This window comes from Heteronotia binoei, chromosome 11 (genome assembly GCF_032191835.1).
Source record: "Heteronotia binoei isolate CCM8104 ecotype False Entrance Well chromosome 11, APGP_CSIRO_Hbin_v1, whole genome shotgun sequence".
NCBI lineage: Eukaryota > Metazoa > Chordata > Lepidosauria > Squamata > Gekkonidae > Heteronotia > Heteronotia binoei.
In genome coordinates, this window is record NC_083233.1 from 54,406,020 (window position 1) to 54,429,586 (window position 23,567).

The 23,567-nt window shown below is 45.3% G+C and overlaps 1 protein-coding gene across 5 annotated transcripts in view; it reads left to right on the plus strand.

The window, feature by feature from the left end:
• Positions 1–23,567, plus strand: part of NF2 (NF2, moesin-ezrin-radixin like (MERLIN) tumor suppressor) — a 112,604-nt gene that overhangs the window by 71,673 nt on the left and 17,364 nt on the right. Inside the window, exons 14-16 of one of the 5 annotated variants that reach the window (XM_060249747.1) lie at positions 6,228–6,358; positions 7,338–7,497; positions 12,836–12,895. In XM_060249747.1, the coding sequence (XP_060105730.1) occupies positions 6,228–6,358; positions 7,338–7,497; positions 12,836–12,871 (327 nt within the window). In that variant the 3' untranslated portion in view covers positions 12,872–12,895. The remainder of the gene's footprint in view (positions 1–6,227; positions 6,359–7,337; positions 7,498–12,835; positions 12,896–23,567) is intronic. The other 4 variants (XM_060249748.1, XM_060249749.1, XM_060249745.1 and 1 more) reach the window with 4 other exon arrangements.

The following is a 23,567-nucleotide window of genomic DNA, read 5'->3' on the forward strand; positions in this document are numbered from 1 at the left end:
AACTCTTGGAGGATTGGCTACATCAGGAGTATGTGGCCTAATAAGCAAAGGAATTCCTGCTACAAAAAAAGTCCTGCAGATACCCAACGTTACTGCTGGTTTTATTTTACATTCTGTACCCAGATGCTTTATGCAGATTGATTGTGAGCTGGTTGTTGACTGTAACAATAAATTTGAACTGTGTCTACTTAAACCAATCCAGTAGTTGAGGTTAGCATTATCATCTGATGAGAGCTAGCGCAGCATAGTGATTTAGAGACTAGGCTGCGAGCCAGGAAGTTCCTGCTGCAGATCTCACCTCTACCATGTAAATAGCCTTCACTTCATTCTGTGATATGGGAATACTTTATTTTATTTTTTTCAAAATGGTTATATCCTGCCTTTCCATTGGAAAATGACTTGATGGTGAGTGCCAGTGAAACTGAAACGAATCAAAACTGGGGCAATCGTAAATCAAACCACCACAGCAAAATGAGAAGAATCAGGAGAAGGAGATGAAAAGCCTTCTTGAGTAGCCAGTTTTCCACTGCTCACAAGCAACCAGGCAGCATGAAGGTCATGCTCTTATCAGTGGTGCCACAGACAAAAAGACCCAGCCTGCTGCGCTCCAGACTATAGAAGAATTCAAAGCATGGTGGAAGGAGATGGCTCTAAGCATATTGTCTTAATTGACTTTACCAGGTGGTTGCAGGGATTACTGAGACAATTAATGTGAAGCTTGCTAAATGTATGAAACTTGCTGTCTCCATGCTATCTATATTACAATACAGTTTGGGGTGTCTGTGCTGAGGCTTACTTCTGTTCTTAAGGCCACATAGCCTGTTTGATACCAAGAGTGAAATTTTAACCCAGGGCTCTAAATTGCTTTGCTGAAAGAATCCTGTTTTAGAATCTTGGTTAATCTGCAGGAGAGTAGCACTTCTGAGAGCCATAAGGCTGGTGTGTCCTTGGCTAAACTCTTATGGAACAAAGCAAGCTTTCTTATCATGTATGCACTCCATGTTCTCATTGGAAGCTAATCAGCAGGCATCACAAGTATATTTTTGCCTCTGGAGCTGAAGTATAATTAAGGGGAACATTGTGGGACAGAAGTTTAGCTCCACTCCTCCAGCTGCATCAGTCCCAGAAATGTTCCATTGAGAACTGCTTCTCCTGGTTATGTGGTCCGCTGCTGTGCTCCCCAAAGGATTTCTAAAAGGGGCCCTTGCTGTTTCATTGCAAGGCCTGCTACTTCTCCATCAGTGGAAGAAATTTTCAGATCACTTGAGTTATAGCTACAGTAGTTACACCCCCTTTAAGAGGCCACAGTCTTCAACAGTGGCTGTTTGAAGAGTTATGTGAATGTCAGAACCACTGCATTTCAAGGGGCTTTATAAAACAAGTGTCTCATTGCTCCTCACTTGCGCTATGAAAAATCAACACCAATACTTACTGAAAGACACATGTACTGGTTCAAGGAGGTGTACTCACTCATGAATAAGCTTACGCTTACTTGTAGATGTGCTGGTTTGCTGCTCACACTGGAAAGCTTGCATGCAGGTCAGTTAATTTGCAGGTTTGTGTGAAGGACAATGGGGACACTGTGTGCCACATGAAATGGCAAGCTGACATGTCTACCTGCAAAAAGTGTCAAAAAAAGGTTAGTAGTTCTGCAGTTCTGTGTAGACAGGCATTACCCTTCAGTGTTGGGACACACACTCTGCTGCATAGCAGACACACACCGAACTCTGTTGTATAGGTGTTGTGTTCATCAATGTCAAGGAGTATAGATCTCTTTGTGCACATTGGTGTACCTACATGTGCACCAGAGTCACTGAATTGCGTGCGTAGACACATGAGTGCTGATTCTTATATATAATTTCATATAAAGCAGCACTTAGATTGTAACAGAGAATCAAGCAAGGGCAATCTGTAATTGGATGAAAGCATTTTGCATTGCCGCAATTGGTGCTAGTGGTTTGGTGTGTATCACTTCCCTTTTGCAGCTGTTGTTTCAGCTAGAACTAATGATCTAAATGACTGTGACTGATGGTAATTTCTGAGGTGTCAGATTTTCAAGTGAGTAGTAAAATCCATTCAGTCTGAAGCTCTGTTTTATCTCAGCATCAGCTGTCCAGCAAAGTTATGGGAACAAGTCTGCTGTCCTGACCAATCAGTAGTATAGGTTTCCCTTGCCGCTTCTTGCTTCTAAAGGTAAAGGTAGTCCCCTGTGCAAGCACCAGTCATTTCTGACTCTGGGGTGACGTCGCATCACAATATTTTCATGGCAGACTTTTTATGGGGTGGTTGGCCATTGCCTTCCCCAGTCATCTACACTTTCCCCCCAGCTGAGGTCCCTGCTGTGAGGCAAGATCTACCAGCCCCACTCCTTGCCATCATGGTGTGCCCTGCAGAAAATGCTGGCAGATCAAAATAGCTCTTGGTGATTTGAGCAAATGTGTTTAGCCACAAGCTTTCTGGCAATGTAAATAAAGCCCCAAGGTCACAGATGTGTCTTGGGCTCCTCCCCAAGCCCAGACATAATAATTAGAATCCAAGAGTGAGCAAAATCCATCCAGAACTGCTGGCTGCAAATTGTGTGCTGCCCTAAACTTTGTTTCAGATTTTGGGAATCTCAGATGCCCCAAAGGAAATCCTGAAGGTTAGTGTTGTGGTTTCTTACACTTAACTGTCTTCCAGGCATTCATAAAACCATAATGGCCATCCAGTGAAGTGGAGACTGATTTAGGCCAGACTGGTACTTATGAGTTGCCTATTACAGCAAAAGTCCAAAAGTAAAACTGCTCCAGTTCATTGTCCCTAATATATCTAATGGTCATGGGTTGCCTCAAATGTATAATAGATGCAAATCTTATTTATTTATTTATTTATTTATTTATTTATTTATTTATTTATTTATTTATTACTTTACATTTATATCCCGCCCTCTCCGCAAGCGGACCCTCTTCACGATGGGGCAGCCATAGCTATGGTTTATGGTTCTGAAATCTAATTGCTATTAACAGTTTAAAATAAAAAATCTGCAAACCAGAGATCAGGCTGCATTTTGGTCAGCAGCACAAAATGGCAGTTGATGTTCCCATATCCACCACCAGGAGGAAGTGAGTGGGGAGAGGAGCTGAAACCAGCTGTAGGGAAACAAGGATGGAGAAGATCTGGAGCCAATGGTGGTGAGAAGTAGAACTGGAGCTGGCAGGAGGGCAGAAGCAAAGCCAGAGTTTAATGAGGGGGGAAGTAAAGCAGAGGAGAGAGGCAAGCCAGCTATGAGGGAAGTCCGAAGCCAGAACCAGAGCGGGGGGGGGGGGGGCGGAGCTGGAGCCGTTGCCAGTATAAAGGGTGGAAATGGAATCTCTCATCCTCATCCTTCACCGGTATTGAACTGGCCAGCCCATGTTTGGGTGATGAAAGCAGCACAACGGGGCTAGCCATGACTATAATGGAAAACTCCAGGCATGCAGGAAAAAATGTGATTTAAAATTACACCCACAAAATGAGAACAGAGAGAAATCTCTCAGAAGGGGAACACCCCCTCCCCAAGTACTAGGCTGTGTGTTCAGAGTTCACTCACAAGCCCAGTGTCTTCCTGGTGGCCATTAAACTTAAGGGAATATAGGTTGCATCCCTTAAGCTGTGAGATAAGGATGTGGAATGACATTTCTCAAGCCCCCTTCTGTCCAAGGAAAATTACTGAGGAATCTGTGTCTTGGGCACTGAGTGGCAAAGAGGCTGGCAGAGGAAGAAGCAAAGAGACAATCTGTAGCCCATTGTGGGCAATGATACTTCTTTTTCACAGATAAGTCATTTATAGACATGTCTCCTAATTTCAAGTAGCTACTTGCCAGCAATGATACCCCCCCACCCCCACCCCACCCCCCGCAAAAAAAGCAGACAATGCAGAAACTAGGGCTGCAACAACCCATATGGCAATTCTGGCTCCATATCTACCCAGGCAACACTATGATGGTACCAAATAACAGCCATTAATCTGCTTGTCCTCCAGTATAATATTTGCCAGTGATGGCCTTTCTGCTCTACATGTTAAAACAAACAAGTCAGTCCCTACGCAGAAGTATAAATGGACTCTAATCTCCTACAAAGAAAGCCAGAGGGAGAACATTTCAGTCTCCCAGGATGCTCTGCAACTGACCTAAAAGTTACCATTATTCAGTAAAAGAACTTTAGACTGAAATTGCTGAACTAGATTTTTCCCCAGCAAATTCAGTTTTTTTCAATTAGGGCTTAGTGTGGTTTCTTTTGCATGACTGCTGTTAAATTAGCATAGCTAGAAAGATAGCATTAGCATTGGAGACTGCTGCTGGGAATGGGTCATTCTGTTCTCATATTTGGGAATTGTACGGAAAGGTCACAAATCTACCGCTAGCCCTTGTAGATCAAAACCTTTTGCCCTAAAAAGAAAATGGTTATGAACTGCCAATTGGTAATAGCACTTTTTGCATCTGGCCAAAAGGTTTCCAGTCCACAGAAACTTATAGCGCTATAAATGTGTTTGTCTTAAAGGTGCCCCAAAGACTCTTTGTCATGTTTGCTGCTACAGACTGATAAGGCAGCACTTCTGGAATTTGTACAATTAATTATTGTTACTGCAGGTAATCCGATATGTTCAGCCTCCAAAAGTATGAAAGCGTGTGTCCCACCAGTATCCAAAACAATCACAGTATTAAGATCTGTCCTTTATAAGAAAAGAAAACCAGCAAGCAACAGAGCCAAAGTTGGCTTCAAGGCTCTGGAATTTTGTGGAGAGCTGCCAATCACCCCTGAGTCTTAGAATGCCATGCAAACCTTTTGTTTGTTCTCCTTTTGGGTTCAGCTTAGTTTAGCCAGCTATTTCAAGGTGTTGGATATTAAGACACTGGCTTTGTGGCTGCATGCATTTTGTTGTTGAATTGCTGTTTTTATGCTGTCACATATTTTAACCCTAGTTCTCAATGAGTTCATAAGCCTGCATGCTGTTTGTACTACTACTACAGAGTGCAGGTGGATGTTCCTTTAAATTTTAAAAATCCCTGCATACTGAAAACAATGTTTGGGAGAGAATCTGCTTGCCATTGCTAGAATTGTTATAGCAACTAAATGGAGGGATAAAACAGCCCTTGCCCTACAAATGTGGCATAATAAACTTTGGAACCATTTCATTAATGTTAGAATCACAAGTCACTCCTTAATGCTGCATCTGGAGAGTTATCAAAAATCCATCTGATCTGTTTGGTTTTCTGTTTGTACGATATCTTGTAGAGAATGAGATTATTTCAAGTAATTCCTATTATCATGATTTATATTTTTAATGTTTAAACATGTTCTGACATTGTTTAAAGATGACAGTTATCCTTACTGGTATGTGAAGATAGATATTATGTATTTTGTGTTATTCTGCTTTTTACCCTTATACTGTAAATGTTGATCTATCTAACTTTTGCATTCCTGTATTTTAAAATAATAATAATAATAATAATAAAAAGATCTTAAAGTAAAAAAAAAAGTTTGGGAGAAAGTCAGGCTAGAACCCTTCTCCCTGACATTTAGTTGGGGGTGTATATAGCCTGGTAATCAGTTGTGCATGTTCTGATCTGCAATAGTAAATGGTACAATCCACATACACATTTAACATTTGAGGGCAGAACTAGACAAGATGGTGGAAGTTCCATAAACGGAGCTGATTGTATGTGCATGCATAGGGTACCTGATCCTGCCTGAGACTGTGGAAAGTGGGGTGGTGGTGGAATACTTCCCGTGATCTGAAATGGCACTGTGGAACCATTATTTGTCTGTAACCAGGCCCCCACGCACTTCATTCATGGAATTCCACCCACCTTGTCCCAGGTTGTGCTTTATTATTTTGCAGGTTTGTTCCATTTTGGTTTTCCATTAGTAAATATAGGATGGAATATCGAACATTTAAAATAGGTAAAATTAAAAGCAACATTTCAGCATAGAAATTTTTTTCAATATATGTCCCAGAAAGAATTGCATTTTAAATCAGTTTCAGGAAGTGTCTTTCCTGTTGGGAGACCAGTGACATCTCCTTATTGGCATTCAATGAGCTGCAAGTTCACAACCACTTCCTGAGGGTTCCGGGGCACTCGTAAAGCCTGCTAGCTGCTGCCAGTATTATGTCTCATTACATGGTGCCAACTGCAGCCTCCTTGTTCTTGACTGTTCAGACTCTGGGTAGGGAGCTCCAATGGTGATTAATCTCTGCTTTGTTTTAGCAGCCCATGAATTCAAGTACAGCCACACTGCCTGCAGATTTGCCAACCTTCAGCCTCATCAGCGAAAGCTTGTCCTTTGACTTCAAGGATACAGACATGAAAAGATTGTCCATGGAGATAGAAAAAGAGAAGTAGGTGGCCTTGAGCCTTTGTAGTAGTAACTCTAAGGCTATGCTAGCAACTGCATAGGAATAAAACGGGAATCCCCCTCTGTTTCTGTGTGAAATTAACAAAGCAGAGTCTGCCAGAAATGTCTTTGGGCAGTGAAGAAACTGATATCCTCACTCTAAACTATATTGTTTAAACTACAGTAGCATTGCTTACAATGGGGTGTATGTATAGGATCACAATGCCAGCTCCTTGTCTTTAGGTGCACCATCTAGCACTGCAGATGGTATCAGAAGACAGGAACTTAGTAGGACGGGTGTTGGGAATCATGCAGATAATATTTCCCTCTGAATAGATCTAATAGAGTGGATGGTGAAAGCTGTAAAACTGAGCCCCCACCTGTCAAAGTAGAAGTTGAGGGGGGATTTCCCAGGTATGCAGAAAAATATGACCTTGTAAGTTAACAAAAAGAAATGTTCATTAGCCAGCCTTATTGGGGTGAAAATGCCTCATACTGAGAGCAGCCAAGCATCCGTTAAAGGAAAGAAAAGATGATCAGCCTGCTCATATCTTTGAGAATTTAGAGAATCCTGTGAGGGGGGAGATATGGGGACGGTGTAGTGGGATTTTCAAATTGCCCCCCATGGACCCCAGCTTGTTCTCTGACTATTCAAGTGCATGGCCTTGTTCCAATCACTACAGCTCCTAAGTGGGACCAACTGGCTACTGATTTGTATATCTGACAGTCTTTCATCTCAGTTAGTAGAGGTCTGGACTAGATGACATGTATACTATTATCACTCCTACACGTCTCCAAGCAGTGCAAAAACACTGCCTTAGCATAGCTTGCTGGTGCAGTTCAAAGCAGTGTCATTGGTTCCATCCTCCCAGCAGTGTTTCAGGGATAATTAAATAAAAAGCCTATCATCTATTTCAGCTGCATCTGCAAAATTGTTTAGTTTCATGGCTAACTGCAAACTTCTTTGTGTGTGTGTTAACCAGGGTAGAGTACATGGAGAAGAGTAAGCACCTCCAGGAGCAGCTGAATGAACTGAAAACGGAAATAGAGGCTCTGAAGTTGAAGGAAAGGGAGACAGCTATGGATATATTGCACAGTGAGAACAGCGACAGGGGGAATAGCAAGCACAACACCATCAAGAAGGTATGGAGTCTTTGCCATGATTGGTTTGCAGAATAGAAACTGCCATTGCTTGTATGATACTTGATTTAGCCTGCTTTGCGCAAAGAGAGAGAGATCTGGCTCAGCAACTATACCAAGCACTTTAGAAGCTCTTAAGTGAGAGAGAAAGGTAGAAGGAGCAGGATTATGAAGTCACGCACCCCCTCCGACTTTCTCTTTAAATTTAAGATTTGGTGCCTGCATTTTGAAAAAAGCCCATCAGAAAGAATCACAGGACCAGTGTTCTCTCTAAGCTGAGTTAGCATGAGCTAGCTCACAGATTTTTAGCCTCCAGCTCACAGATTTTTGTCTTAGCTCAGGAAGGATGACCCCAGAGCATAATAATTGATGCTATAGCTCATAACTTCAATGCTAGTAGCTCACAGTTTTAATACCAGTAGCTCACAAAGTAGAATTTTTGCTCACAAGACTGCAGCTTACAGGGAACATTGTACAGGACAAGTAGAATCACAGGACATCACAGAAACACAGCATGTAGTTCTGTCTGCTGCTTCCCTGACATTAAATTTTTGACAGGCAGAGAACTTTTTTAAAAAATACATGGGTGTAATTATTCAGGTAATTTCTCACCAGTCGTGAAATCTTACTGGTTTAATCAAGGGACAGTGTTACCATGTGATGAGCTGCTTGGTTTAGACCAGGCTTACACTCAGCGGTATCTAGAGATTATAATGAAGCATGCTGATAGTGACCAGCTGTCTCAAATGAGCTGAGCTAAATGAATCCAAGAACAGAAGAAGGCAAGCTACAAAATCAGAAGTATAGTATCCTCATTCGCATAATGAGAATGCTAAAAGAGCTTGAGTGTTGCTCTGAATAGGGTATTCCTCCTGATGTAACCCAAAGAGATAATTAATCTTCTGGCTATCTTGAATCCCAGGGCATATGTTCTTAATAGTGCAGTGAAGGGGAAGAGGACCCTCTTGAATAACCTTATTATTTATCAGTCTCTGTAATAGTAGGTCATTGGCTTGGGAATTACATGTGGCTTGTTGTCATGGCATCTGTGACTCTTCTAAGCAGTCTTGCTCAGTATGCCACCTACCCCACATTTCAGGAAAGCGGGCAAGGGCATCGCCCAGTGGAACTTGTAGTTGACAGGTGATTCTCACCTTGAAACAGCCATTGCTGGAGGAACAGGTAAGCTGCAAGCCTCCCTGAAGCAGAGGATGGCCACGGATGGTAATAAATGTTTATGGTAATTGCGAGTGTCACTAAGTACCACTGGAGTAGAGCGCCTCGTACAGATCTCTAGATCAGCAAAAAGGACCACCTACAAACAAGACAGAGGAACTCTAAAAAATGCAGGAAAAATACAATCTTCACTCACTTTCTCAACCCCTTCATAGCAGGGAAATTGGATTGTACATGAATGATTTTTTTCATGCTTACACTAAACACTAGAAGTGGTGCCAGTGGCTTGGGAGTGACCTAGGGAAGTGTGAAAGAAATTTCCATGTGGATGTCCTGTTGCTGCTGTGAATGCCTCTGCATTTGTAGCATCAGTGAATCTCCAACAGAGAGTCATTGCCATTTGGATGCAACCATTGTTTATCTGAAGAGAAGTAACTAGCTTGCTTCTCTTCAGCCTACAGCCTAAATGAGGGCAAATAGCAGAGGATCTCCCACTCCGTTCACTGCGTCCAAGGGAAGTCTGCAAATCAAGGAGTTCTCTGCTTCATAAAGTTCCCTCAGGAGAGGCATAGTTGCAGCTTGAAGAGAATTTTGCCAGTTGGAAGCTGACTGTTGGACTGAGACAAGGGAAGCCTGGATTCAGACCTCTCTGTTGCCACAAATGTCAGTGGAGTTAAACCACTCTTCATCTTTATCGCACAGTTGCTGTGAGAATCTAATAGAGCAGGGGTGGCCAAACTTCCTTAATGTAAGAGCCACACAGAATAGACGTCAGATGTTTGAGAGCCATAATAAATGAACGTCAGATGTTTGAGAGAAGGAGGGGAGGGAGGGGAGGAAGAGAGGTAGAATAAAAGCAACTTTAAATGGCGCCAGCTGGCATAGCTTGGAGAAGTGATTTGAAGAGACAGATACGTTCTCCAAGCTATCCAACAGGACTTCAAGAGCCACACAATATGTGTGAAAGAGCCACATGTGGCTCCCAAGCTGCAGTTTGGCCACCCCTGTAATATATATATAGAGAGAGAAAGGAACCATGCAATATTTTGAGTACTTTTTGGAGAAGGGCTCAACTTCAGCCATCCTGCTAACCTCATTTTGGTTCCCGTTTCTTGTAGAATATGATGGGATGAAACGCTGGGAACAGGTTTTTATTAGTTTGCCCAATGTTGACAGTTCAGTTGCCAACTGGCCTGGAGAAAAATGTCATGACCTATTAAATGGGGTTTAATGGGATGTTATTTACTAGGAAATATTATTTACCTCTGTGTCACAAAATGCTTCAGCCGCTGAGCACTTTATGCCTCTGCTAAAGGGACAGAGTGTTTTCCTCCTGTTGGCAACCCTAGGTGAAGGGAAAGGAACATCTGACATTGTGTTCACTTCTGTGTGATCTGTTAATTGATTAAGCAATCCATATTCAAGTCCAGGAATGACTTGCATTGCTGTACTTTGGCCAGGATTTCACCTTGCCATCTTACTAGTGCAAGCTTTAATCACGTGCTGGTAGTGTTTATGTTAAATGCTTATTCAGAGAAAACAAACTCTCTCTCTCAGATATACCCTCCTCTTAGCAGATCTAGTGCTGTGTCCCTCAATTGGAAAACCCTTGCTTTTTCTTAATCAAAAGAATATATAAAATTTAGTATGTAAGTGGAGATGTACTGTGAGAATACAAAGAGCTCTGGCAGGGGAAAACCCTTCACAGTAAGCAAAGAAAATTAGCACTTATTCAAAGCTTCCTTCCCCACATTACTGATTTCACCAGAAGGTACTGAAAAATGAGTTGAAATTCAGTTTATTGTAACCTTTCCCCTTTAGAATGTGCTTGCTACTTATGCTTGCTTCTGTCACAGCAGACTAGCCTGTTACTCATTATTTCTTCCTGTTTACCTATCGTTTTATAGAATGATTCTTTTGGGAGAGTCCTAACCTTTTCTATCCCTGCAGAAGTAGTAATGTCTTCATTTGTAAGCTATTTGCTGGGATAAAGGAAATCTTTAGATAGCCTTAAATATCTCTTATAGATCTCCAAGGCCTTTGTCAGCAAGGAATTCCTCCCCCCCCCCCTTACTTCAAGCTAGAGATAACAAATCTTTTATTAAAATAAATCCCATGAGACAGAGAAATTGTATACAAGGAAGCTATACAGTTGTCCCATCTCTTCAGTATTATTTTGTTCTTATTTTCCCCTCCTGCTCCATCACAAAGGCTCAGTGCTTGTGACTGTTCATCCTTATGTCCCTTTGTTGCTTCTCAGACCTTGTGAGGTAGGCTGAGATTGATCTTCAGTTTTCTTCTGCTGAAGGGGGGAGATTCCCAGAATTGTTCTGTATTTATGTGCCCTTTTACGGCAAGCACCATCTTAAAGAGACTGAATAAAAATGTACCTGGTTCTAGAGATGCCACCTTCCTAGTGGGACCTGGGGATCCCCAGGACTATAGTGATCAGATCCCCTGGAGAACATGGATGCTTTGGAAGGTGGACTTGATGGCGTTGCACCCCACTGAGGTCTCCAGGCTCCATCCCCAAATCTCCAGGAGTTTCCCAACCTGGATTTGGGAACCCTACTCCCCCCCCACACACACACACACACACCAGTGTCAGAGGGGCTGGCAACCCTACTTATTTACCTCCATGCTCAGGCCCTGCTGCTGTGGCCTGCCTGTAATGGAGACAAAATGCACCAGCTGAAAACCAGTAGAGAGAAGGGGGAAAGCGTCTTCTGAAAGGGTGCCTATCAGCCACATCCTATCCCCATTCTTGTATTAAAGAGATTGCTTTTAAAAACTTCTGCTAATGAGTTTGAGACACATTTTTTATTGATCAAAAGATTTTTAATCAGTGAATTAACTGATTGTTGCAGCACCAAAAAGATAGAAAGAAAACAGGGGTTCCAGTGGCACGCAGAGCTGAAGCATAATTTCTTCGGTCCTGATGCAAAGTTATAATATGCCTCCTAGTACTGTCACATACTACAGTCTCATCAGTCAGAAAAGAAAATTTCTGTTTAATTTCTAAAGTGACATCAATGGCCATGATCATAACACTGAGCTTGCAGCCTGGGCTGCTCCCCCTCCTCCCGCAGTCAAATAAAGTATCCCCTTTCCCCCTTTGCTTGCCTGCTGGTATGACCCAGCTGGGGTTGCAGCAAAATCAGTCAGTTGAAAACCAACAGAGTAAACCAAGAGAAGATTGTCTGACCCACTTTTCCATTTCCAAACTCAACACTCTTGTGACACTGGTCCTTTCTTCTGTGACTGTCAATATAAGGATATGCCCCATCAGCCTGGCTTATGGAAAGCTCAGTTTGCGCTTTCTCCTCTGGCTTCCTACAGCGACACCCTCAAAACAGCTCTCTTTTCAGCTTTGTCTAGGAAGTTTTCAAACAACAAAAAGAATCTAATTGTGGATGTCTTCTGTTGTGATAAGAAATACACTCCTGGCCTCTACCGGGGGCATGTTGTCGAGTTACTTTGTACTGTATAAAAATGATTTTTAGCTCTGCTGCTGCATTTTTCTTGATGTAATTGTAGTGTTTAAAGATTCATGTTCTTCTTAACCACCTTTTTGGGGCTTATGTTAGTCAAATAAAGGGCTTTTTTGTAGCAGGAACTCCTTTGCATATTAGGCCACACATATCCCAATATAGCCAATCCTCCTGGAGCTTACAGTAGGCCCTGTACTGAGAGCCCTGTAAACTCTTGGAGGGTTGGCTACATCGGGGTGTGGCTTAATATGCAAAGGAGTTCCTGCTGCAAAAAAAGCCCTGGATATAAATATTTAACTATAAGTTAAGCAAACTTGACCCTGCTAACTGCCATGGGAGGCCCAAGATGTTTGGTGTTTGGCAGCCCGTCCCTTGAATTAGCATGGCATAAGACATCCTGGTAACTTCTCCCAGTCAGATGAACAGGAACTGTAGCAAAACTCCCATCCATTTCAGTAGAACTTGCACAGGAGAAATTCCCAGGGGCCTTTGACCTACAGGTTGCCTCTGTCTCCTTTCCATTGTGCCCACCACCTTGCTTTGCTTTCTAGTAATCGCCACTTGCTGAGTCTCACTTTGGATCAAGTGTTGTAGGAAATACACATCTGGAACAGTGGCACTCTTAATTTGACAAAGGACTTTTGTGTGTTTGTTTTTTTATTTTGCTGGTTTAGCCTCAAGCCCAGGGCAGAAGACCTATCTGCATTTGAGACTTCAAAGTAGGCTATTCCAAGGTACTTTGTGTGCGGTGGTGGGATGGTCATATGTAATACTAACCTGTGCATGAGCTTGCCTGTGAAAACTTGTGGCAGCGGTTAGCTGTCAGCGCTGCAAACCCCACAGAGTAGCTTAAGCCTGACGCACCTCAGCAGCGTGCTTTGCGAGTCTAAAATTCTGGGACTTGCGAACAACCACTCAATTCTGGACATGAACATTCCTCTTTTGAGGTGCAATTTTCTTCTTTTGTGCAATTGCTTCTGTCCAGGCATGCCTTATCAGGGCAGATCTGCCTTGACCAGAAGGAGACTTGGAACTGGCAAAACAATCAGTGTGACAGTTTTTAAAATTCCCCTACCACTTTTGCTTAGTTGGAAACGCAGCAGATTAAACAGAAGCCTTTTGGGAGACTCCTTTAGAAAGCCTTTGTTCATATACTTACCATGTGGTTATCATCTTCTTGCATGGTGCAAGGCAGACAGGTGCCCCTTCTCTCTGTAACATATACAATATTGTGTAGCATTCATTTATTTAAATTATTTCTAGGACACCCACTCAGACAAAAATGTTTCCTGAGGCTGCTGATGAAGGAGTTATATAACCATAACAAATTCAGACTGCCATCATTAAAATAAAAATAGTAGTAATTCTGAAAGTAGCAGAACAAACGTAGAGCATGAAAGAGTACCGACATTTTATAATCACGTAGTAGTATAGAGTAATAGCACTGTGAAAACAGAGCATAAAAACAGTAGCGATAATTAGGCTGATTTTTCCCCTGAAGAAGTGGCAGGGACGGAGAGATTGCTTGAATTGGGCTTGAGCTCTTTGAACCCTTATGTGACTCACCTGTAGCAGGTAAGTGATGGCTGCATAATTTCAGAAGGGGATGATGCCACACTCTGCTCTTGGGTTTTCCCTTGAGTTGTTTTCCCATGCCACCTACCCCTGACTTCTGCCCAGACAAGCTGAAGCAATCTAGTAGGGGGAAAGGGACCCTGTATCATCTGTGATATGAAGAGAATTGCCGCCTATTTGAGTTTCACTTTTGGAGGTGGCTTTGTTTCTTTCTCCCTGCCCTTTCAGTCTGCAGCTTGAAGGAAATGTGTGAAAACTAAATCTTCTGAAAACTTCTGAAGCTGCCACTTTCCTCTCTAATCCAGCACTTCAAAGCAGCTGTGTGGTCTTTGGAAGCTTTGACAAGGATGTGCTCACCTGCTGCTCTGTGTCTTTGCTTCCAAGTCTGTTGTTTGCGCAACAGAATAATGCCGTGAAGGAAAGGGAGAGTTGATGTCCGCCAGATAGTTGGAGCATCAACTAACTGCTAAGGATGTTCCCGTGAGATCAACCTTAATTGAAGATGATTGCTGTCGTTGGCTGTTTTAAGATGACTTTAACGGGGCCGGAGTCTGCTAATTGTCTGCTGTCGTGTGGAATCCTGAAAGACAAAGAATAAGAGGAATGAGGCTTTAATGTTTAAGCAATGAAGATGATTTCTTTGTGGAATTGTTTACTTCCTGGCAGTGCTGTGCTTGAGAAGGTTTCAGGCTGTTTTGGGGCCACATGAAGGTAGTGACCCTCAAAGAACTGAATCCTGGGCCACGATTGCTCAGTTTTCCTGACCATTGCCCAGTTATCCCATTGCATCTTATTCATCATATGGGGTACTTTGGTCACCCAGTTTTTGTAACCATATAAAAATATCCTGTAATTGAAGCTCATCGTGGGGTGACTTCTGGTATATGGAACACAACTAGGAAAACAACAGTAGGGTCAAATGCAACGTTTACAAAATACATTAAACCACTGATGTTCATTCAGTTATCCTGGGAGCCACATATAGCTCTTTGACATGCCACCTGTGGCTCTCCTGAGCACTGTTCCCCAATGATGCAGTTGCCCCATGTTTCAGGAAAATGGGCAAGCGCTCGGCCAACAAGGCTTCTGGTTGGCAAGTGGTTCCTACCTTGAAACAGTCACTACTGGAGGAGCAGCTAAGCTCAAGCCTCCCTGAGGTGTAGGCCATGCACCAAAGATGAATGTAGCTCTTCTGGTTGATGCTAATTGCAAATATAACTCTATGTGAGCTGCAGAGTGAAGTACCACTGTGTCAAATGCATAGAATTCTGCTTTGATGGCATGTGGCTTCGGTTAAACCAATGCTATCCTTATGCTATGCATTATTTTGTCTTTTTCTCACTGCATGATTCCTAAACTAATCTCTTCTCCTTGAACATCACACTTTTAAAAACTGCTGTTACCACTGAGTCTGTGAAACGTGTTTTCCTCTTCGATTTAAAGATCCAGTGCTCTTTTTCACCACTGAAGTCGCAGTTGGAGACAATTGGCATGAGGAGTGCAGTCATCAGGTCCCAAACACAAACCCACATGTGTCACTTGATTACAGTTGTCAAACAATGACTGATCACATTACTACTGTTTCATGCACCCTTGCTCTTTTTTTCCTATGGCCTGGATGCATTCATTTGCCTCTGGAGCCTTCCTTTTTGGATCAGTTTCATATTTCAAGAGCTGTGTCCCTTCATGCCTTACCAAAAGAATTGGCAGCCCTTGCTTGTTGAATGCCCTGAACACTGTCTGAGTCAACAGTCTGTCTGATGACCACGGCTTGTGTGTCTTGGTGTCCTCATGTTTGAAGTGCATTCTAGTATTTTCCTACTTTTGTCAAAATTGCAAAATGTCTCTGAGTAAAAATAACAGTTGTCTTGGTTGAAGATGTTGTATGGATCCAATTGTATGACTGGGCCTGCTGGGCATGTTTCCTCTTGAAGCAACAAAACTGTGGATCCAGAAAAAGCAGCATTCTTTAACTGCTGTCAGTTATGCAAACTGAATATATTTGCATCATTGCACTAATATTTCTTAATTGTATTCTGTTTCTGAATCCCAGAGGTATGTATAACATTAAAACGTCATCTCTCAGAGAACTGGTAACCTTATTACTAAGTGCTGCTCTTCTTTCCCATGGTAGCTTCATAACCATGAGGGCTTTTTTAAAAACAGGAAAGTGGAGAGTCTAAAAAAAACCCCTGAATTCTGTTTATGCTGATTGCAGTATTTTCTGTGTGTGTTTTTTCACCTGTGTGGAATTGCAGTCTACTCGCACCTTTTCTGCAGAGCCCTCATTTAAAAGTCAGCTCACATGGCTCACTTTGTGTTGGGGTTGACACTGGTTGGGCAGCAGTCGTCCCTTGTTAATGAGTTGAAAATTATGGGATCTTATTGGACTTTTCAACATATTTTTATATCCATGGATGTAAACCAGTAGGAAACAACTGTTCTGGGGGTTTTTTTGGCGGGTGTGTGTGTGGTATTTGCTGTTTTCCATTCTGTGATCCAAAGAAGCTCAAAAGTTCACATTATGAAATGCTGTATTGAATTTCTTTCGGTATCTCCATTTTTCTTTTTCCTGCATAATCTGTATCCTGCTTCGATTAAGCCACACAAATCAAAGGAATGGGTTTTTTTAAAATCACATCTTTGTCTAGAGAGAGCATCTACAAAGCCTAAAGCACCACCATTAGCCCTAAAGATTTCCTGCTTCTCTCCTGGTACTAGATTTGGCTAGCAGTAATGAGGTTTAGCTATTTTATGTGAACTGTACAGACCATTTGGGCTTGTTCATCTTGACTAAAAGTTAAGTGACACAAATTGTATAATATCTGAAGCTTTCCCTGTTCATTTAGGCAGCAGTTACCTAATGAAAACCCCCCTTGCTTGCTGATCTTGCACTTTTTTGCCAGTCTGTTCTTCTGGCTAAGGTAGAGAAAAGTAAAAAAAAAAATGAACTTGAGGGAGTTGGTTTTACTTTCTTAAACCTCTGAAAAGCTTGGGTAAAGTTTCAGGTGGCATGCTAGCTAGCTATCCATCAAGGCACATGGAATTTTAGAGAGTTACATAACAAAGTGGGGAGGAGTCCCTGTCCTAAATTGCCATAAAATTGCCATAAAAAGCACATAAAAAGGTAAAGGGGAAGGTGGAATGAGAAAGTGGCAAAAGTAATAAGGATAAATATGAGCAAATACCCATACATCCATGTCAACTGTGGATGCAAACTAAGAGCTATAACCCAAAGACTTTTTGGGGGGAAGAAGGAGGGTATTAATTTAGCGGGACTTCCAAGCACATAGGCAGGACAATATAACGGGACTTCATCATTGGTTCTTCTGTTTGACCTCTAATTTATTTTGAAAATCTCCGTGTCACTGCTAGTTTGGAAAAAATCCAGCTCCAAATACAACCAAACACAGTTGGAATAGAAGGGAAACCTTTCTGTTCCTGCCAGGTCTAAGGAACCTCTAACCTGGCTAGAGACCCTTCTGTAATTAAGCCTTGATACGCCATGTGCTATTTTTGTGACCTCTGGGTTTTCCCATCAACCACTGAAGGAGTCTACTAAGTTTTTCATGTTTAATTATGTGGTTAACATGCTGATCCCTTTTTATGAGCTCTGTGGGCCCAGCGCAGGCATCTCTTCTGGAAACTGATTTCTTCCCCATCTAGCATGCTGGCTCCACTAATTCCTGCTGGCTGAGCTTCAGGAAGGCTTGCTGCTTTGACTCTGTGTTAAAATGTAAAGGATGATGTGTTTCCTTGGGTCTCTCTGTGACTTTATGGGTTTCTTCTTGGCCATTTGATGATCCTGTAATGAACACTCAGCAGAATGAAGCAGGATTTGCTTCAGACTTTTGCTTTTTCCATTGCAGAAACAGCATGCATTTTGCAAGTATGCACATGGTCCTGTGAGTGGTATAGTTTAGGTGTAATGCCAAACTGTGGTTTGGTGTTTATATGAATGAGCACTTTGCTGGTGTGCTTCCTCCTCAGTCATACACTTGGAGTTGATTAATGACCGTGAATGTAGACCTTGAATGTAGTGCAAACTATGATTTCGTAGCCATAAAATTACATCTAGACTGCAAAGCTGCGTTTTGTTTGGGAATCCTACCACGATTTGATGTTTCAGATATATTGCCAAACTGTGGTTTGTGTGAAATTGTATATTTATTTGGAGGGAGGGGCTCATGAGCAATGGGGCTTACGCATATAGTGTCAAGGCATGTTGCAACATCACATTTGAACTATTCCACCATCTCCTTGCTGGCTTTTGTGGACACATGTTGGCTCACAGGTCCATATACAACACCCACCCGTCCAGTTCTGCCATAGCTCTTGCAAAATACACAGTATTCTCAACTGTGTTATTCCATTTCCTTTTAATTCTGTGATTTGTTCTTAATTTTAAAGTCCTACATGATCTGAGACGCCAGATTATTTGAAGGACTAGCAGCTGCAATCTGAACCTACCAGTTAGTAAAGATCATAGGCACAAGCCCTGGTTTGTTCCCTCCCACCTCCAGAGGTTGGGTGGGCAGTGACCAGAGACACCTTGGCCTTCTGTATTCTAGCACCTCAGTTTTGGAATTTCATCCCCACAGATGTTAACTAGCTGCCAGGTAAAAATGTGGTATTTTTCTGACCCTTATGGTTTGTGCTACAGGTAGATTTTAGATTTTTTTTCTTGCCAGTTATTAGAATAGAATTGTATTTTACTCTTTGCATCTGGCTGAATTTGTTTTATATTTCTATGCTGAGCTTTTTTATACTATATTTATATTTATTTCAATGATTTGCTGTGAACTGTCTTCTGTGTTTTTAATAGAAATGGAATCGTAATGTTTTGAATAAATAAACCCCTCTGCATCTGCATTGATAGGTTAGGCATGAATGGAGCAGTGTGTGAGTATAACTCCCTTACTAAGACCATAGCAACCACAGCATTTGCTAACAGAGCATTTTAAAACGAGCTATTTGCATGGCTTAGGTAGATCCCCAGGCAATTTGAACTGCGGGAAGAGGTTCCAGTAGTTCTGTGGGTGGGGGATGGGAAATACTTCCAAATGAATTTAGCGGGTTTGTGTACCTTGCAAGGTCAGTGTGCATTACTCTAACCTCCTGAACTGGTTGTGCTGCAATCTGCCATGCTTTTATTCTTTCTTTCCCCCAAAGAGCTCGTACATAATTACTCTGTCCTCCATGATTACCCTAGCAACAGCCTATATGGTAGATTAGCCCAAGGTCACCCAGTGAGCTTAGCTGCTGACCAGGGATTTCCAAGTTCTATTCTGGTACTCTAAGGATTGTATCATGCTGGCTCCTGTGACAGTGCAAGGGACTCAGGGTGTTCCGTGCCTTGGCATGGTGCTCCAGCAGTTTGGAGGCAGATCTGGACTGCTTTGGCCATGGCTATGATGGTAGCGCGGCCTGGCAGCTGGCCCCTTTTCAAGCCTGATTCCTGCCATCTGGCCAATTTCGTCAACTAGCTTAGAGGGACTCAGTGGGTCCCCCCTAGAGCTCCAGAGGAATATCTAGGACCTTTCAGGAGGGTGGGGTTTGTGAATAACCAACTGGTCAGAGGAATGAGGCGGTAGTGAACACAGAGGAATGAGAGCATGCAGATGTCTCCATTTATTCAGGAAAGCAAGAAAGCTGGTTGTTTCTCCCTCCTTCTGTACTCCCCAGTGGAAGGGATACCACTGATGGTGTCTGTCAGGCAACGCTGTGCATGTGGATTACATCCCATGTGCTGTTTCAGCCTGCAGTTTTGATCCTGGGACAAAGATCATGAGTGTTGTGTACAGAATCTGATGTCATGGAGAGGCACGCCAGCCATTTGCTTGGGTGAGTCGTAGTTGCTCTATGACAAGCTGCTAAGTAGATTGGCAAGGAGGGAGTGCTGCTGGCAGGTTTAATTTTCAGTATGACTGGGCAAAAGTCCGGCCAGTGGAGTAGGAAAACATGTCCTAGGAAGGTTGCAGTCTGGTATCCTCTTGAGATCGTGCAGTAGTTGGATAGCATGCCAGCCACAGTCAAGCCGTATTGGGTTCTGTGGACACACGCAGCCACAACAGCCCTTTTGTATTCTGTGCAAGCTCTTATAATTGCAGAATACATTGAAAAGGCAGCAGGAAGACAGAAATTCATGCGAGTGTCCCAGTTCAGGATGGTTTTTCCAAAGCTGTTCTTGCATCATACCTGATGCTCTAGGACTGGTGCTGGCTTAAGACCGTGGAGCAGAATCGCTTTGTGAACTCATTAAGTGATAACTGTAGGAACGCGTTGCTCTCTCTTTGTCAACTTCAGGCCCTTTGTACCCATATGGGGAATAAAAATACTAGTCTACTCTACAGGTAGGGTGACCATAATGTCTGAAGGCCAGCCAGGGACACCTGGGGGGGGGGGGAGGTAGGGGTGCGCGCGCGCGCCGCCGGAAACAGGAAGTGACGTCACTTCCGGTGACGTCACTTCCGGTGATGTCATGCCACCGCCGGAAGCAGGAAGTGACACCACTTCCTGTGACATCATTTCCCCCGCGTCACCTGCCGAAAACGGGAAGTGACATCACTTCCTCTGACATCACTTCCCCCAAATGACATCATTTCCCCCAAATGCCACTGCCGGAAACAGGAAGTGACTTCACAGCACTTCCTGTGACGTCCCCAAAAATCCCCCAAATATCACCGCCGGAAACAATTTTGTTCTCAAATCCTGTATATACTTCATCAGTATATGGGATAAGGCACTTTCTCAACTGTGCTGCATAATGCAGCCTATTTATTTTGTCCTGTTTGCTCTGTTGGCTCTATCTGCGCCACCTTCATCACTTTCGGGGTGTGGATCCCCCAGTGGGGTGGTCTCCCGACTCCCTCCGCCGGCTGTTTCTGATAGCCCTGCGCCCCCTCTTTCATTTGATATGTGTCCCGTGCGGGTGCCACCCTCCCGCCGGGAGATGCCGCAAAATGAGCCCCCTTGAGGCTTATGGCGGCAGGGCTCGGGGGAAGCGAGCTAGACTGCTGTTCTTTTGAGGGGTTATAGAGTGTTTCGAGCCCATCCCTGTGGCATCGGTCTCATCGTTGTGGGACCCAGGGGGCCGGCGCAGCGGCCCGCCGAAGCAGCCTGTCACTAATAACACAGGTCGAGATGCAGGACAGGAACCCGGAAGTGACCGACAGGCTGCTTCAGCAGGCCGCTGCGCCGGCCCCCTGGGCCCCACAATGATGGGACCGATGCCACAGGGACGGGCTCGAAACACTCTATAACCCCTCAAAAGAACAGCAGTCTAGCTCGCTTCCCCCGAGCCCTGCCGCCATAAGCCTCAAGGGGGCTCATTTTGCGGCATCTCCCGGCGGGAGGGTGGCACCCGCACGGGACACATATCAAATGAAAGAGGGAGCGCAGGGCTATCAGAAACAGCCGGCGGAGGGAGTCGGGAGACCACTCCACTGGGGGATCCACACCCCGAAAGTGATGAAGGTGGCGCAGATAGAGCCAACAGAGCCAACAGGACAAAATAAATAGGCTGCATTATGCAGCACAGTTGAGAAAGTGCCTTATCCCATATACTGATGAAGTAAATACAGGATCTGAGAACAAAATTGCACTAGAAGACACAAACACAAAGCTCCCTTACACTGAATCAGTGCTTGGGTCCACCAAAGTCAGTATTGTCACATAAGAGAAGCCCTGTTGGATCAGGCCAGTGGCCCATCCAGTCCAACACTCTGCGTCACATAAGAACATAAGAGAAGCCCTGTTGGATCAGGCCAGTGGCCCATCCAGTCCAACACTCTGTGTCACACTTAAGAACATAAGAGAAGCCCTGTTGGATCAGGCCAGTGGCCCATCCAGTCCAACACTCTGCGTCACATAAGAACATAAGAGAAGCCCTGTTGGATCAGGCCAGTGGCCCATCCAGTCCAACACTCTGTGTCACACTTAAGAACATAAGAGAAGCCCTGTTGGATCAGGCCAGTGGCCCATCCAGTCCAACACTCTGCGTCACATAAGAACATAAGAGAAGCCCTGTTGGATCAGGCCAGTGGCCCATCCAGTCCAACACTCTGCGTCACATAAGAACATAAGAGAAGCCCTGTTGGATCAGGCCAGTGGCCCATCCAGTCCAACTCTCTGCGTCACATTAGAACATAAGAGAAGCCCTGTTGGATCAGGCCAGTGGCCCATCCAGTCCAACACTCTGTGTCACATAAGAACATAAGAGAAGCCCTGTTGGATGAGGCCAGTGGCCCATCCAGTCCAACACTCTGCGTCACATAAGAACATAAGAGAAGCCCTGTTGGATCAGGCCAGTGGCCCATCCAGTCCAACACTCTGTGTCACACTTAAGAACATAAGAGAAGCCCTGTTGGATCAGGCCAGTGGCCCATCCAGTCCAACACTCTGTGTCACACTTAAGAACATAAGAGAAGCCCTGTTGGATCAGGCCAGTGGCCCATCCAGTCCAACACTCTGCGTCACATAAGAACATAAGAGAAGCCCTGTTGGATCAGGCCAGTGGCCCATCCAGTCCAACACTCTGCGTCACATAAGAACATAAGAGAAGCCCTGTTGGATCAGGCCAGTGGCCCATCCAGTCCAACACTCTGTGTCACATAAGAACATAAGGAAGGAAGGAAGGAAGGAAGGAAGGAAGGAAGGAAGGAAGGAAGGAAGGAAGGGAGGGAGGGAGGGAGGGAGGGAGAAAGGGAGGGAGGGAAGAAGGGAAGAAAGAAAGGAAGGAGGGAAGGAAGGAAGGAAGGAGGGAGGAAGGAAGGAAGGAAGGAGGGAAGGAAGAAAGGAAGGAAGGAGGGAGGGAAGAAAGGAAGGCAAACCCCCAACCGCCAGCCCCCCCCCCGCTTTCGGCCCCCTTACCTACGGCGGCGGCGAGTCCAGCGGCGGCGGCAGCGGCGGCGAGTCCGGCGGCGGCGGAGAGGCCTTTCCGATGCCCTCCCGGGCCTCCGCCAGCACGGGGGGGGTGGGGTGGTAGAGGCCGGGGAAGCGTCGGAAAGGCCCGCGGGGGTCGCTGGAGGGCCTCCAGCGACCCCCGCGGGCCTTTCCGACGCCCTCCCGGGGGAGGAGGACGGGGGGTGGGGGTTGAGAGCCCCGGGGAAGCGTCGGAAAGGCCCGCGGGGGTCGCTGGAGGCCCTCCAGCGACCCCCGCGGGCCTTTCCGACGCCCTCCCGGGCGGAGGAGGACGGGGGGTGGGGGTTTCGAGCCCCGGGAAGCGTCGGAAAGGCCCGCGGGGGTCGCTGGAGGGCCTCCAGCGACCCCCGCGGGCCTTTCCGACGCCCTCCCGGGGGAGGAGGACGGGGGGTGGGGGTTAAGAGCCCCGGGGAAGCCTCGGAAAGGCCCGCGGGGGTCGCTGGAGGGCCTCCAGCGACCCCCGCGGGCCTTTCCGACGCCCTCCCGGGGGAGGAGGACGGGGGGTGGGAGTTGAGAGCCCCGGGGAAGCCTCGGAAAGGCCCGCGGGGGTCGCTGGAGGGCCTCCAGCGACCCCCGCGGGCCTTTCCGACGCCCTCCCGGGGGAGGAGGACGGGGGGTGGGGGTTGAGAGCCCCGGGGAAGCGTCGGAAAGGCCCGCGGGGGTCGCTGGAGGGCCTCCAGCGACCCCCGCGGGCCTTTCCGACGCCCTCCCGGGGGAGGAGGACGGGGGGTGGGGGTTAAGAGCCCCGGGGAAGCCTCGGAAAGGCCCGCGGGGGTCGCTGGAGGGCCTCCAGCGACCCCCGCGGGCCTTTCCGACGCCCTCCCGGGGGAGGAGGACGGGGGGTGGGGGTTGAGAGCCCCAGGGAAGCCTCGGAAAGGCCCGCGGGGGTCGCTGGAGGGCCTCCAGCGA